The sequence below is a fragment of the Schistocerca americana genome, chromosome 5, assembly GCF_021461395.2.
Source record: "Schistocerca americana isolate TAMUIC-IGC-003095 chromosome 5, iqSchAmer2.1, whole genome shotgun sequence".
In the NCBI taxonomy this organism is placed as follows: Eukaryota; Metazoa; Arthropoda; class Insecta; order Orthoptera; family Acrididae; genus Schistocerca; species Schistocerca americana.
Window position 1 is genome coordinate 143,956,858 of NC_060123.1, and position 18,193 is coordinate 143,975,050.

An 18,193-nucleotide genomic window follows, 5' to 3' on the forward strand; every position below is an offset into this window, starting at 1 on the left:
ATGGAGCACTCACAGGTGTTTTGTACAAACACACTATTCACTCTGGAGAAATATTTAATGTGTAAGTATACGTAATGATAAATAACTTTGCACAATAAAATAAGGATTGTTTGTAATTTGTATTTGAAGAGCACCATTACATAAATTACCTAAGCTGCACAAATTAAACAAAAAATATCTTTGGTTCCATAAAACACAGGACATACAAAAAATTTGGTTTATTTTATATCTAAAAGACGTTTCAGTGAGAATAATTAAATTAACATTATAAGTTCAGTACACATCTCACCAAAAAGTGAATATACATATTTAGCTGTTTGTATAACACACACAATTACTTTCAATATTCATTTACATCATGCTAGCTCTGTCATGATAACGATATGCTCTAAATGAACCAATCTTCTCACCATCCCTGTAGTTGAATGACTTGAAACATATGTCACAAAAAAAGCATGGATCATGTGGAACACGTTTGTTATCCAATGTGACCCACCTGTAACAAACAAACAAATCATTTTGAAAAATGACAGAAGTTATTTAGTTTCATGCTACATGGATCATTTTGTGTAATAAATTTTAATGATGTGGAATGTGTCATTTTACATTCACATTGCAAATTAATTTGTAACTATGGCAACATGCTGAAAATTTATAAGTTTTTACTTTATTTTACTAATATACAGATGCAACTTTAATTCCTGCCCAGTACCTTTTACATATTACAACAACAGAAATTCTTTTACAGAACAGAAGAAGTTGTCAAGAAGAAACTTTTTCAGTTTGCTTTCAATGTTTGTCAAACATTTTATATCACTCAGTAAAAGATAAAAAACTTTTGTTGCAGTACTCTGTGATGGTACAAACCCCCATTACTAGATGGATAGGTCTAGTATGCAAGGATTGCTTTGTGGAGAGCAAGCGGGCAACAAAGCACGCCATTCACAGAAGTGCGTGACACCCCCGCGCTAGATTTGCAATGACTTGGTGGGATGCCACCACTGCCGGGAGGCCACGTGGTCCGCAGCTTGGGGCATTGTTTGGTTTTTCACGCATTACGTGAAAACCATGTAACTTACAGTGAAGAGCGATGCAGCAGTGGATTGTGGTCAGCAATATGCACCTTCTGAAAGAGTGATCTTTATTTTAAGTCACGAGACATAAAAGTTATAGTAACTTGAAAATTGTTTAATGTCATGAATACTGAAAAATTAATGAAAATAGTAAATAACAACTTACAGAGATGAGCAAGCACTCATTAAGAACGTCTCATCATAGCGGATCGAGTGCCGTAGTCATATGTTAAGATTCATAAACAATTAAACTTGTAAAAAGCAATAAACAAAGTTTAATGGGAAATTTTTTATAAAATTCTATAGAAAATTCATGACGTAAAGAACGTCACTATATAATATTGGGTGGCATAACACGTATTTTAAACTAGTTAAGTTATACTATATACTTAATTTGCATTAGTTTTCATTGTTTGCAAATTATTATTAACATTTATCACCCATAATTAATTAATTATTATAGATATGTAGATTTTGAGCAGTGCAATGTGTAGATCGCTACAGATTATGTCTAAAAACAGTGCTATATGCAGTTCTATGTTAAAACTTTGCAGCACAGATGTAAACAAACAAATTTGCGCTAAGTGCCAAAATTTGCAAAAAACTAAAACTTGATTTACAGGCGATAGAATAATCCTAAAAAATGTAGCATAGTAAATAAGATGTATTTTTTTTAGCAAGGTTCCGATGGTGTACTTATTTCTGTTGAGAGATGTATGTGTCGAAATTTGTAACCTTAACTGGTGACTGGTGGGGGGGTGGGGGGTAGACATCCGAGCCTACATAAGCGAGTGGCCACCTTGGCTGGGTGGTCAGTCATTTGGCAATCGGTGAGTATGTGGGTGGGGGAGTTGGCCGGTGGGTGTCAAGAGAGCCCCAATTGTGGGTGGCCCATGTGGTTGTTTGAGTAAGAATATTTCATGCCGATTTATTCCAATAAAGCATATTGTTTAATAGTGCAAGTGTGCAAGCATATATTTGGTGAACTGAAAGTGCTATGATTATTTGTGTGGGTATGAATTATGAGATATACATCAGCGTAAGTGAACGTGTGATGATCTGTGATTTCGCGCCAAAACTGCTAGAACAAAGAGGACAGTGGGACTTGTGGTTCTGTTTGAGTTGATTGAGTAGCTTTCGATTATAGCAGCCCACATTACTGCTATTGAGGGCTCGGAGTCAAATTATTATTAAAGTAAAACTGTAAACCGTCTCACCAATGCTAATTTCATCATGTGAAAGAAAAGGACGACGCCAATAAATAGTGATAATAAAAACTTACTTGAACTGCATCATAAAAAATGATTTTGCTATAATAATCACCCAATTTTTGTTCCCTAGCATAAGTTGTACCCATTTCTGAGTGAATATTAATTCAAAAAAATATAACTAATGTGCAGGTGTGGAACAGTGTACTAATGCACCAAGTGTGGAAATCATCCCCTGAGACTTACGTGACAGCCAAAATTTGCACTAACATTTTTTAATGAACATTTGTATACGCACATTTGTGGGAACTCTTCAACCGCACTTATTTTCCACCCTGCTGCAATTCTGCATTCGTTTTGTGCTAAGAAGATTTTTTAATGCGCAGTAATGAATGTCAGTTTTCCTTCTGGTGCTGCAATTACGTACATCATTGTTCCTTTTGAAGTCTAATGGAATATTTACAACAAACTTAACAAGGGAATAAATATATTGTCAAACTGTACTCAGATTTTTTTTTAATAAGAAGTTCTTACAAAAACAGTGGACGTCCCACTGCAACCGTTCATGAGCTGCATGTGACTCTTGGACTTATTGCTGCTACAATCACCCATTGATCTGCAAGTTTGAGACCATTCGTTCTGTTTCAAACATTAAGAAAACAGTATGACCGTGTTCTGTTCAAACACAAGAAAACATTGCTGTTGTGGATGATAATGTGACTGTAAGTCCCAGAAAATCAGTTCACCAATGAGCTCTGCAATTGAATTTATCACCTAGTTCACTATATGTAATCCTTTCAAAAGATGTGAAAATGAATGTGTACACGATTCAACTTATGTAAGAGCTGAAGTCTGCAGATCACAGAACGAGACATTGATTGGCTCAATGGGTCTCAGCTTGACAAGCAGAGAACGAGAACTTCACAAAAAGAATTATTTCCTCAGATGAGGCACATTTCCACTTCAGTGGTTACATCAATACGAAGAACTGCAGAATTTGGGGAGACAAAAATCCACAAGTGACTGTGGAAGATTAGATGCATCCAGGTTCTGGGCAGGAGGAGGAATCAGCCCACACTTTTTGAAAATGATGAAGGAGCTGCTGTCACTGTGAATGGCGACCATTATCGAATCATGCTCTTTTATAGGTTTTTCCCTCTTACTGACGAAAATCACGAGTTTTGGTATCAACAAGATGGTGTGACATGTCAGATATCCTGTGAAAGGACTGATCCGCTGAACAAAAAGTTTCCTCAAAAAATTATATCTTTGCATGGCAGCCAGGATTGGCCTGCCAGATCATACAATCCTATGCCTTGTAACTTTTTGTGGGAATTTGTGAAATTAAAAATGTATGTTAACCATCCTCAAACAATGCACCAACTGAAGGATGAAATCATAAGGGTTATTACTGGCATCCCACAATATGTTTGTGAATGCATCATTGAGAACTTCAATGACTACATTGCTCATTGCCACATGGCATTGGGTGGTCATATGGAAGATACAATTTCTCATAGATAAATGGGAGAAGTTACTCAATACGTTTGAAATACAAAAAATAAAATCACCTTTTCAATAAATTTTTTATGTTCTGTAGCATTTTAATATTCTTTGCTACTTCCCGGACACTTTCTGTATACATATGCTTGGATTGATTACAGTAATAGTGACATCTCCAAAAGGAACTAATTCTGCTTGTTGTACATTAGACAGAAGATCATTCACATATATGAATAATAATGGACCTAAGATTGAGCATTGGGGAGCCCCATACATGATCTCTCCCCAGTCAGAATTATGTCACCGGTCTATATCAGTGATTTACCAAGTACAACCTTTTGCATTCTTTTCATTCAATGTGGCATTATCCACTGGTTGGCTATACCATCAATCCTATGAAACTTTAACTTACCTAGAACAATACTTTGATTCGAAGAGTAAAATGCTTTAGATAGGTCAATGAAAATACCAACTCCTACAAAGAGAACTTACCAAGGAATTTCCAAAATAAAATAGCAGAATGTGTAGATCACTATTCACTAATTAAGGAAGGTTTAACAAGAAGTTTTTTTTTTTAAAAATTAAAATAAAAATAAAAAAACCAACAACTTTGCTAAGCTTTCAGCGAAGTGGACTCAGATTCAGGAGGACAATGGTTCAAATTTGTATCCAGCCATCCTGATTTGGGTTTTCCATGATTTTCCTAAATCACTTCAGGCAAATGCCAGGATGGCTCCTTTGAAAGGGCACAGCTGATTTCCTTCCCCTTCCTTCCCTAATCTGATAGGACCAATGAAATTAAATGTCACAAGTCTAGGGCCTCCCGTCGGGTAGACCGGTTGCCTGGTGCAAGTCTTTTTGGTTGACACACCTTTGGCGACTTGCATGTCGATGAGGATGAGATGATGATGACAAAGACAACACAACACTCATTCCCTGGGGGGAGAAAACCTCCGACCCAGCCGGGGATCGAACCCCCTGACCTTGCTGTTTGGTCTCCTACCCCCATCAACCAACCAACCAACCAACCATGCTTTCAGCAAACATAGGTCATGAATTTTAAAATTTTCCTGGTGTACTGAACGTATTTTGTTCTTGCAAGTGGCTGTCACTTACAACACAATGTGACATTCTGATGGAGCATCTGACAATAGCTAACTTGAAGGTGATTGGCAGGTGCCCCGAATATGTGGTGGAGTACTGCAGCAGCCACAGATAGCGAGTGACTGTGGGTGCTGTCATTTTGGTTACAGCAACTGAGCTATTTTATTACTGGGAGATTGGGTGACTTGGAATTATTATTCGCAGGTCCAAAAAAACAGAATTTGTTCTGAAACTGATATAGTAATGATAAATAACAGCAGCAGCAGTAACAAAAACTGGGGTGAGGCTGGGGGTGGGTGGAACAGTTGGCTGAAAGGGGCTATTATGAGGTAGGGTTTTGCAATGATGACACGATAAATGAATCACATAATGAAGTAATAGAAGAAAAGGGAAGGGAAACTGGGAATTTGAATCCAAAGGAAAAAAAGGAACTTAAGAAATTTTATGGTAGCATTGATGGAAAAGCAGTGAGAGTAAGAAATTATCAATGTAAAGTAAAGTTGAAATCACATGGTCTATTCTTTATCAAGTCCTATGGAGGGCCAATTTGGAAAAAAAAAAGTGACTGAAAGGGGACTTTAAAAGATGCAAAAATGGGAAATAATCGAGAGAAGTAGCAGTCAGTACAATGGCAGTATTTATTCGAGTATTAGATTTTCTTTTAGGAAGTGAACTTCGGGCAAAATTGGTCATTTATATGGACAAAATTCTTATAACTGGGAAAACATGTAGCCTTAAAGGAAGTAGAATAGAAGCTAAGGAAAGGGGGAATGACATTAAAATTAGAAAAGTGTAAGTTTGCTGTGAAACAACTAAACTTTCTACATCATAGCATAAGTGAAGAGAGGATTTTGCCTGACAGTGGCAAAATATCAGCCATAGCAAAATGTTCAAAACCAACATCAAAGAGTGAATTAAGATCAATTTTTCAGGTTAGCCAGTTTTTATATAAAATATGTATTAACACCGGTACAGAAAGGGCTATGTTTAAACAACCTCTACAGGAAAAAATATTATATGGAATGCATGCACTGTACAGAGAACAAATTGTGTGATTGTGTGAACTTTTAAAGGGACACTCTTCTCTAACATTACTTTTCCTCAACAGAAGTTGGCGATACCAAAAAATATTTACGAATTTTTTAACAGATTAATATTATCTCAACTGTTGTTCTGAAAGAATTGCATGTGACTTTGTACATGATGCATTATATTTCAGGCTAAAATCTATAAAAAGAAATTACTTTATTTTTGTTGTTACAATCTATATCGACTAGCTCTGTATGTACAGTTGAAATTACCTTTCTTAGAAACATTTGAAAATTAAGAAATATTCAGCATGCTTAAAATTCCTAAATTGCTACACCACAAAGATGAGGTGCTACAGATGCAAAATTTAACTGACAGGAAGAAGATGCTGTGATATGCAAATGATTAGTTTTTTCAGAGTATTCACACAAGGTTGGCGCCGGTGGCGACACCTACAGCGTGCTGACATGAGGAAAGTTTCCAACTGATTTCTCATACACAAACAGCACTTGACCAGTGTTGCCTGGTGAAATGTTGTTGTGATGCCTTGTGTAAGGAGGAGAAATGCTTACCATCACGTTTCTGATTTTGATAAAGATCGGACTGTAGCCTATCGCTATTGCGGTTTATCATATCGCGACATTGCTGCTAGCGTTGGTCGAGATCTAATGACTGTTAGTAGAATATGGAATTGATGGGTTCAGGAGGGTAATACAGAATGCCGTGCTGGATCTCAACAGCCTCATATCACTAGCAGTCGAGATGACAGGCATCTTATCTGCAAGGCTGTAACAGATCGTGCAGTCACCTCTCGATCCCTGAGTCACCAGATGGGGATGTTTGCCAGACAACAACCATCTGCACGAACAGTTTGACGATGTTTGCAGCAGCACGGACTATCAGTTCGGAGACCATGGCTGTGGTTATCCTTGATGCTGCATCACAGACAGGAGTGCCTCCAATGGTGTACTCAATGACGAACCTGGGTGCATGAATGGCAAAACATCATTTTTTCGGATGAATCCAGGTTATGTTTACAGCATCTTGATGGTTGCATCCGTGTTTGGCGACATCATGGTGAACGCATATTGGAAGCATGTACCCGTCATCGCCATACTGGCGTATCACCCAGCATGATGGTATGGGGTGCCATTGGTTACATGTCTTGCTCACCTCTTGTTCACACTGACAGCACTTTGAACAGTGGACACTACATATCAGATGTGTTACGACCCGTGGCTCTACCCATCACTCGATGCCTACGAAACCCAACATTTCAGCAAGATAATGCAAAACTGCATGTTGCAGGTCCTGTAGGGCCTTTCTGGATACAGAAAATGTTCGACTGCTGCCCTGGACAGCACATTCTCCAGATCTCTCACCAATTGAAAACGTCTGGTCAATGGCGACCAAGCAACTGGCTCGTCACAATATGCCAGTCACTACCCTTGATGAACTGTGGTATCGTGTTGAAGCTGCATGGGCAGCTGTATCTGTACATGCCATCCAAGCTCTGTTTGACTCAATGCCCAAGCCTATCAAGGTCATTATTATGGACAGAGGTGGTTGTCCTGGGTACTGATTTCTCAGGATCTATGCACCCAAATTGCGTGAAAATGTAATCACATGCTAGTTCTAGTATAATATATTTGTCCAATGAATACCCGTTTATCATCTGCATTTCTTCTTGGTGTAACAATTTTAATACACACTCTGATGATATTTATTATGTTTATTTCTGGATTTATTTATAAAATAATTGTGTAAATTGGTGGAGATACATTTGTCAAGAAAATTTGTCAACTCTTTGGAATATTGTTAGTACCGCAGAAAGGATTAATAGTGGGCATGCCTCTGACGAGCTCAGACGTTGTCATGTTTAGCAATAACAATTTAATTTTCGATTTTGAATTGGAAATTGTACAGACAGTGTGATATAGAAAAATGCAAAAGAATGAAAATTACAGAAACAGAAAGTTATTACATCAACTAGAACTATGACAACCTATAATATCAAAAAATTTCAGCTTCACAACCACAAGAAAAGAAGGTGAGTAAAAAGTTTATTGTAAATCTTACTCCTCTCGAAGCTTATTAAAAGAGTTATTACGAATTTAGTGACACTCAATAAATGATGTGAGGGAGGGGTAGATTACAAATGGTGGCATCATCTGGGATCAACTGACTGATAATGAAGTTTTGTCTGCTGCAGAAATGAAGACAGATAACAATAGCAAAATTTAGTGCAGTGAATGATCAGTTAACTGAAATAAGAACAGATAAAAATAGCAAATTTACTGCTGTTAATGATCAGTTGACTGAAACTTATTTACTTATTTATTTATTTATCCATCCATAGACCATTTTAAAATGTATGGATGTTGTCAGTTTCTGTGCATTCACGTATTTATACAGTTTTTCATTACACATTGTTAAACATTGTGAGACGTAAGTTATTTACAATCATTTTTGTTCCTTATCAAGACACTAGATATAGTTAAACATTGTGAAGCAGAAGTTATTTACTATCATTTTTACTAAAGAATTCACTCATAGTGTAAAAGCAATGTTCCTGCAAATACAGTTTAAGATTTTTCCTAAAGCAGTACATGCTATCTGTTTCTTTTATTTTATGTAGCATTTTACATCTTCATACGAGAAACTATTTTGAGTCTTACAATAGAAAATCCAGGATGGAATGTAACAATATTAGAGAAGGAAAGTTGGTATTCACCATATAGTGGAGATGCTGAGTCGCAATAGGCACAACAAAAAATTCACACAATTATAGCTATCGGCCATTAAGGCCTTTGTCAATAGTAGACACACACACACACACACACACGCACACACACACACACACACACTCTCTCTCTCTCTCTCTCTCTCTCTCTCTCCACTCTCTCTCATGGAAACATGGAGACCTGTGTGTGTGTGTGTGTGACAAAGGCCTTAATGGCCGAAAGCTGTAATTGTGTGAATCTTTTGTTGTGCCTATTGCGACTCAGCATCTCTGCTATATGGTGAGTAGCAACTTTCCTTCTCTAATATTGTTATTTTGAGTCTTATATTTATTTATCCTGTCTACGTGAAGACAATGACTTGTTCCTGTACTACAGTCATGAAAACTGCTATTTGTACTATTATTTTCTATATTTTTATTGATATACACTATAGTTTGGAAAATAAATTCATGAGGAACAGTTAGAATTTCTAACATTTTGAAAATTTCTCAGCAGTGGCCCACTTACTGTTTTTTGTTATAATTCTTACTGCTCTCCTTGCATTTTAGATACTGTCTGCAAATTGTGAGTACTTTTTCCGCAGAAAATTATACCACTACTGATTACTGAATGAATGTACCTAAAGTGTACAGTTCTCAGATATTCATCACTGCTTGCAGATGCAAGGCCTCTAAATGCATAACGTGTTATGGATATCTTTTTCGAGAGTTTCATAGCATGTTCATTCCATTTCATTTGGCTGTCAATGTGCAACCCTAAGAATTTTGTTGTAGGTACATCATCTATTGAGATGTTACCTAGTTTTAAATTTAAGGGATTCTATTTCCTATTCATTCTAAAGCATATTGTATGTTCTCTTTACAATGAGGGTTACTTTGTTTTCCTGTGACCATTGGTAGACATCCCTCAACACTTCAGTAGAATTTTTCCAACATCTGTACTGGTGTCTTGCTTGTGATAAATATGTTGCTATAATCAGCAAACAATATCTTCTCTGCATGGCTGATGCATTGTGGGAAATCATTTATATATACCAGAAACAACACTGGGCCTAGCACACTTCCTTGCGGAAACCCAATATTGATATATTGTGGATCCGATATATGTTTCTCAATGTACTTTGATCCACTGGAGATATGTGTGATCTCTGTTTTCTAAATATGAACAAAACCATTTGTTAACCACTCCCCTTACTCCTAGTGCCTGTAACTAATGCAACAGTTTCTCGTGGTCAACTGTATCAAATGCCTTAGACAGAGTTAGGAAAAGGCCAGTTACATAGCTGTTCTCATCTAGCGTTTCTAAAACTGTTTTTGTGAACTGTGCTATATCGGATTCTGTTCATCTGCATGGCTTGAAAGTTGAATTTGCTTAGACAGCTTACAAGCCTGTTTTTCAATATTGTCTCTATCACTTAGGAAAAAGATGACAATAGGGCTATTGATCTGTAGTTCTCAATGTTTTCTACATCACATTTCTTGTGAACTGGTAAAATTTTTGCATGCTCCATATAGTCAGGGAAGCAACCAGTTTTGAAACATTTATTTTATTTCTGTTAGTGGAGCTTTGATACCATTTATGCACTTTTTTTCAGCATGAACATTGGGATTTCATCTAAATCTGCTGAGTTTTTGTTCATTAATTGCCTTACAACATTCCATACTTGCCCCTCAGTAGTTGGAAGCAATACCATTGTGTTAGCTATATGCTTCTGTGCTGGTTGATTAATAAGAGATAATGATAGCAAATTTGCTTCACTACAAGGGCAACGAAATGACCTAAAAACTCAAAACAATAGTAAGATGAGTAAAATAGAGGGAAACATTCCACGTGGGAAAAATATGTCTAAAAACAAAGATGATGTGACTTACCAAACGAAAGTGCTGGCATGTCGATAGACACACAAACAAACACAAACATACACACAAAATTCAAGCTTTCGCAACCAACGGTTGCTTCATCAGGAAAGAGGGAAGGAGAGGGAAAGACGAAAGGATGTGGGTTTTAAAGGGTAAGGAGTCATTCAAATCCCGGGAGCGGAAAGACTTACCTTAGGGGGAAAAAAGGACAGGTATACACTCGCACACACACACGTATCCATTCGCACACACACAGACACAAGCAAACATTTGTAAAGACAAAGAGTTTAGGCAGAGATGTCAGTCGAGGCGGAAGTACAGAGGCAAAGATGTTGTTGAATGACAGGTGAGGTATGAGTGGCGGCAACTTCAAATTAGCAGAGGTTGAGGCATGGTGGGTAACGAGAAGAGAGGATATACTGAATGGCAAGTTCCCATCTCCGGAGTTCTGACATGTTGGTGTTAGTGGGAAGTATCCAGATAACCCGGACGGTGTAACACTGTGCCAAGATGTGCTGGCCGTGCACCAAGGCATGTTTAGCCACAGGATGATCCTCATTACCTACAAACACTGTCTGTCTGTGTCCATTCATGCGAATGGACAGTTTGTAGCTGGTCATTCCCATATAGAAAGCTTCACAGTGTAGGCAGGTCAGTTAGTAAATCATGTGGGTGCTTTCACACGTGGCTCTGCCTTTGACCGTGTACACCTTCCGGGTTCCAGGACTGGAGTAGGTGGTGGTGGGAGGGTGCATGGGACAGGGTTTTACACCAGGAGCGGTTACAAGGGTAGGAGCCAGAGGGTAGGGAAGGTGGTTTGGGGATTTCATAGGGATGAACCAAGAGGTTACAAAGGTTAGGTGGACAGTGGAAAGACACTCTTGGTGGAGTGGGGAGGATTTAGTGAAGGATGGATCTCATTTCAGGGCAGGATTTAAGGAAGTCGTATCCCCGCTGGAGAGCCTCATTCAGAGCCTGATCCAGTCCCGGAAAGTATCCTATCACAAGTGACACACTTTTGGGGTTCTTCTGTGGGAGGTTCTGGGTTTGAGGGGATGAGGAAGTGGCTCTGGTAATTTGCTTCTGTACCAGGTCGGGAGGGTAGTTGCGGGATGCGAAAGCTGTTTTCAGGTTGTTGGTGTAATGGTTCATGGATTCCGGACTGGAGCAGATTCGTTTGCCACGAAGACCTAGGCTGTAGGGAAGGGACCGTTTGATGTGGAATGGGTGGCAGCTGTCACAATCGAGGTACTGTTGCTTGTTGGTGAGTTTGATGTGGACTGACGTGTGCAGCTGGCCATTGGACAGATGGAGGTCAATGTCAAGGAAAGTGGCATGGGATTTGGAGTAGGACCAGATGAATCTGATGGAACCAAAGGAGTTGAGGTTTGAGAGGAAATTCTGGAGTTCTTCTTCACTGTGAGTCCAGATCATGGATATGTCATCAATAAATCTGTACCAAACTTTGGGTTGGCAGGCCTGGGTAACCAAGAAGGCTTCCTCTAAACGACCCATAAATAGGTTGGCATACGAGGGGGCCATCCTGGTACCCATGGCTGTTCCCTTTAATTGTCGGTATGTCTGGCCTTCGAAAATGAAGAAGTTGTGAGTCAGGATGAAGCTGGCTAAGGCAATGAGGAAAGGTTTTAGGTAGGGTGGCAGGTGATCGGAGTGAAAGGAAGTGCTCCATCGCAGCAAGGCCCTGGACGTGCGGAATATTTGTGTATAAGGAAGTGGCATCAATGGTTACACGGATGGTTTCCAGGGGTAACAGATTGGGTAAGGATTCCAGGCGTTCGAGAAAGTGGTTGGAGTCCTTGATGAAGGATGGGAGACAGCATGTAATGGCTTGAAGGTGTTGATCTACGTAGGCAGAGATACGTTCTGTGGGGGCTTGGTAACCAGCTACAATGGGGTGGCCGGGATGATTGGGTTTGAGAATTTTAGGAAGAAGGTAGAAGGTAGTGGCGCGGGGTGTTGGTGGGGTCAGGAGGTTGATGGAGTCAGGTGAAAGGTTTTGTAGGGGACCTAAGGTTCTGAGGATTCCTTGAAGCTCCACCTGGACAACAGGAATGGGATTACCTTGGCAAACTTTGTATGTAGTGTTGTCTGAAAGCTGACGCAGTCCCTTAGCCACATACTCCCGACGATCAAGTACCACGGTCGTGGAACCCTTGTCCGCCGGAAGAATGACGATGGATCGGTCAGCCTTCAGATCACGGATAGCCTGGGCTTCAGCAGTGGTGATGTTGGGAGTAGGATTAAGGTTTTTAAAGAAGGATTTAGAGGCCACGCTGCTAGTGAGAAATTCCTGGAGGGTTTTGAGAGGGTGATTTTGAGGAAGAGGAGGTGGGTCCTGCTGTGACGGAGGACGGAACTGTTCCAGGCAAGGTTCACTTTGGATAGTGTCTTGGGGAGTTGGATCATTAGGAGTGGGATTAGGATCATTTTTCTTCATGGCAAAGTGATATTTCCAGCAGAGAGTATGAGTGTAGGACAGTAAATCTTTGATGAGGGCTGTTTGGTTGAATCTGGGAGTAGGGGTGAAGGTGAGGCCTTTGGATAGGTCAGAGGTTTCGGATTGGGAGAGAGGTTTGGAGGAAAGGTTAACTACTGAATTAGGGTGTTGTGGTTCCAGATTGTATTGATTAGAATTTTGTGGTTTTGGGGGGAATGGAGCTGGAAGTGGGAGATTGAGTAGATGGGAGAGACTGGGTCTGTGTGCAATGACTTTTTCGACTTTTCTCACACCAGATCTCCAGTTGCTTTCTAGTTCTCCTTTATCTGTCCCCATATACTTTTATTTTCATTTTTATTTCAGCCTCATGTTACACTTTCCACCTTCTAATACCATGTCACCCTCACAACATCCCCACAACGACCCCATTAAGTTTTATTTACATTTCCTCCGCAAACAAACCTTCGCCCTAGCCAGATTACGCTCCCATATTTTGTTTACTCAGGCTTGTCTGACATTTGGCATTACCCCCAAAGGCCTCACACTTAAAGATCGCATCTCTGGCTGTAACCCTTCTTTCCATCAGTCCCTATACCAGTTCCAAACTGAACAATCTATTGCCCTCACCCACCTAATCCTTCACCTACACATCAACTCAGCCAATGAACACACCCGTCAACTCCTACCCTTAATAAAAGGCCTCAATCTTTCCTCTCCCACATCCACACCAGCTGTTCAGAGCATCATCCTACAGGCCAACCGCAAATTAGAACAGCATGCCACGCTCCACCTCAAAAAACTATGCAATCTCCTGGTTTCCCACCTCCAGAAAGGCAACTCACTCACGCTTCACAACCTTTCCAGCAAACCTCAACCTCATCTCATTGCACACAGGCCCAGTCTCTCCCATCTACTCAATCTCCCACTTCCAGCTCCATTCCCCCCAAAACCTTAAAATTCTAATCAATACAATCTGGAACCACAACACCCTAATTCAGTAGTTAACCTTTCCTCCAAACCTCTCTCCCAATCCGAAACCTCTGACCTATCCAAAGGCCTCACCTTCACCCCTACTCCCAGATTCAACCAAACAGCCCTCATCAAAGATTTACTGTCCTACATTCATACTTTCTGCTGGAAATATCACATTGCCATGAAGAAAAATGATCCAACTCCCCAAGACACTATCCAAATTGAACCTTGCCTGGAACAGTTCCGTCCTCCGTCACAGCGGGACCCACCTCCCCTTCCTCAAAATCACCCTCTCAAAACCTTCCAGGAATTTCTCACTTACAGCCTTGCCTCTCAATCCTTCTTTAAAAACCTTAATCCTACTCCCAACATCACCACTGCTGAAGCCCAGGCTATCCGTGATCTGAAGGCTGACCGATCCATCGTCATTCTTCCGGCGGACAAGGGTTCCACGACCGTGGTACTTGATCGTCGGGAGTATGTGGCTGAGGGACTGCGTCAGCTTTCAGACAACACTACACACAAACTTTGCCAAGGTAATCCTATTCCTGATGTTTAGGCGGAGCTTCAAGGAATCCTCTGAACCTTAGGTCCCCTACAAAACCTTTCACCTGACTCCATCAACCTCCTGACCCCACCGACACCCCGCACCACTACCCTCTACCTTCTTCCTAAAATTCACAAACCCATAATCATCCCGGCCGCCCCATTGTAGCTGGTTACCAAGCCCCCACAGAACGTATCTCTGCCTACGTAGATCAACACCTTCAAGCCATTACATGCAGTCTCCCATCCTTCATCAAAGACACCAACCACTTTCTCGAACGCCTGGAATCCTTACCCAATCTGTTACCCCTGGAAACCATCCCTGTAACCATTGATGCCACTTCCTTATACACAAATATTCCGCACGTCCAGGGCCTTGCTGCGATGGAGCACTTCCTTTCACTCCGATCACCTGCCACCCTACCTAAAACCTTTCCTCATTGCCTTAGCCAGCTTCATCCTGACACAACTTCTTCACTTTCGAAGGCCAGACATACCAACAATTAAAGGGAACAGCCATGGGTACCAGGATGGGCCCCTCGGATGCCAACCTATTTATGGGTCGCTTAGAGGAAGCCTTCTTGGTTACCCAGGCCTGCCAACCCAAAGTTTGGTACAGATTTATTGATGACATCTTCATGATCTGGACTCACAGCGAAGAAGAACTCCAGAATTTCCTCTCAAACCTCAACTCCTTTGGTTCCATCAGATTCATCTGGTCCTACTCCAAATCCCATGCCACTTTCCTTGACATTGACCTCCATCTGTCCAATGGCCAGCTTCACACGTCCGTCCACATCAAACCCACCAACAAGCAACAGTACCTCCATTATGACAGCTGCCACCCATTCCACATCAAACGGTCCCTTCCCTACAGCCTAGGTCTTCGTGGCAAACGAATCTGCTCCAGTCCGGAATCCCTGAATCATTACACCAACAACCTGAAAACAGCTTTCGCATCCCGTAGCTACCCTCCCGACATGGTACAGAAGCAAATAACCAGAGCCACTTCCTCGTCCCCTCAAACCCAGAATCCCCTACAGAAGAACCACAAAAGTGCCCCACTTGTGACAGGATACTTTCCGGGACTGGACCAGACTCTGAATGAGGCTCGCCAGCAGGGATATGACTTCCTCAAATCCTGCCCTGAAATGAGATCCATCCTTCACTAAATCCTCCCCACTCCACCAAGAGTGTCTTTCCACTGTCCACCTAACCTTTGTAACCTCTTGGTTCATCCCTATGAAATCCCCAAACCACCTTCCCTACCCTCTGGCTCCTACCCTTGTAACCGCTCCTGGTGTAAAACTCTGTCCCATGCACCCTCCCACCACCACCTACTCCAGTCCTGGAACGCGAAAGGTGTACACGATCAAAGGCAGAGTCATGTGTGAAAGCACCCACATGATTTACCAACTGACCTGCCTACACTGTGAAGCTTTCTATGTGGGAATGACCAGCTACAAACTGTCCATTCGCATGAATGGACACAGACAGACAGTGTTTGTAGGTAATGAGGATCACCCTGTGGCTAAACATGCCTTGGTGCACGGCCAGCACATCTTGGCACAGTGTTACACCGTCCGGGTTATCTGGATACTTCCCACTAACACCAACATGTCAGAACTCCGGAGATGGGAACTTGCCATTCAGTATATCCTCTCTTCTCGTTACCCACCATGCCTCAACCTCTGCTAATTTGAAGTTGCCGCCACTCATACCTCACCTGTCATTCAACAACATCTTTGCCTCTGTACTTCCGCCTCGACTGACATCTCTGCCTAAACTCTTTGTCTTTACAAATGTCTGCTTGTGTCTGTGTGTGTGCGGATGGATACGTGTGTGTGTGTGCGAGTGTATACCTGTCCTTCTTTCCCCCTAAGGTAAGTCTTTCCGCTCCCGGGATTTGAATGACTCCTTACCCTTTAAAACCCACATCCTTTCGTCTTTCCCTCTCCTTCCCTCTTTCCTGATGAAGCAACCGTTGGTTGTGAAAGCTTGAATTTTGTGTGTATGTTTGTGTGTCTATCGGCATGCCAGCACTTTCGTTTGGTAAGTCACATCATCTTTGTTTTTAGATATAGAAAACAATAGTAAAATGGATAGGGTACAATAGCCAATAGACCAACTCAGTAATCAAGGTTCAGAGCTAAAAAATGGGTTGTCAGAGGCGTTAGAAAGTGTGAATGAAAAAGATGTCTAAGAAAATATATTTATTATTTTGGAAAATGAGTTAATTGTCGAATCGGAAAGACAGTCAGAGATTGTTAATGACATCAAAGTTCAACTGAAGACCATATTGGCAAAAATGAAACAAAACATCACTAATCTAGATAAAAAAAATTTAAATGTTGAAAACAATATGCAAACTAATGTAAACATTTTAGAACAAAAACTTTCTGCAGTTCGGGAAAAATGCATTCACAAAAACCTGAATTCAAATGATGCTGTTGCGTGATCCAGCACTCCAATCAAAAGTTTTCCATCAGACAATTTACATACAGTGGATTTTCTGCACCACTGTTGAGATAGTTTTGTGTCAGGCATGAATGACAATCAAAAAATTAAATTTGTCAAAAATTGTCTTGAAGGGAAATCTGTGTCATGGGTAAATTTAAGTTAGTGGGAAAATATCAAAGTTTCAAAAAAAGTTTTTTAAATAAATTTTGATCAGAAGCTGAACAGGGAAGAATTAAAAGTGGATTTTTGAATGGTACTAATTATAGCAATAGGGATGGTACTCCGAAAGAGTTACGTAAGAATGAATTTAAGAAATTGACACAACCCCTAGACAAACTATTTGACAAAATTACATTGATTGATGCACTTAAAAGGTAATTACCAGAAAGGTTGCAGTGGGATTTAGAACACAGACCTGAGGACGGTTTTGAACAATTTTTACGATATTTTGACAGACTAGAGAGGCAGTAGAAAGAAGTATGTATCATAACAAATGGAATGATAAGAGATCACAATGGAAATAACTACAGAAACAGAGATAATGGTAACTCCTATCAGGATCAAAATGTCAATAGAGACAGAAGCTTTGATCATCAGTAGGATAGGAATAATGGGGATAACCATGGGCAATTTAATAGAGTAACAATCATAGAAGTAACTAATTGGGAAACAGCAGTCAGCCTCAATGAAGGTCCACAGTTTTTGAGAGGGGAAACACAACAAGCACAGGACTCCCAATTTACACTTGCAATTAGACAATAATAACAGCGGTAATGACATGGCACAGGTATCTGAAATTGAACAGAATGTATATCAGATTTCTCATGTATGTTTTGATCAAACGTTTTGGGATACTATGTTTAACTATAATGGTGTAGATCTTAATCACAAACCAGAATGTGAGAGTAGTGAGAATTTTGATTTAGTATGTACTAATGATTTCTTCTCTTGGTCAGAAAACAGTGTTATTGATGTATGTAAATCAGATGATGACTGTATTGGATCTGAACTAGGCAATGTTTTTTTATGTAGATGTGAATGAGAGCTTTGAAATAACTGAGGTTGGTAAGTCTGAGGCTGGTAGCTTATTGCAAATGAATGAAGGTGAGGTAAGTGACTTCGATGGAGAGGAGACTTGTGTTGTTAATGATGCTGACAATGAAGTAATTATGAAACAATATGATGATGATGATGATGAGAATGAGTAATTGTGGAATTTAAGAACAACAAAGTTTTC

General features: G+C 40.4%; 1 protein-coding gene across 1 annotated transcript in view; it reads right to left on the reverse strand.

Annotated features, from left to right (window-relative positions):
* Positions 1-222: 222 nt before the first annotated feature.
* Positions 223-18,193, reverse strand: part of LOC124616243 (snRNA-activating protein complex subunit 3-like) — a 152,483-nt gene continuing 134,512 nt past the window's right edge. Inside the window, exon 6 of the mRNA XM_047144547.1 lies at positions 223-496. Within this exon, the coding sequence (XP_047000503.1) occupies positions 352-496 (145 nt within the window). The 3' untranslated portion in view covers positions 223-351. The remainder of the gene's footprint in view (positions 497-18,193) is intronic.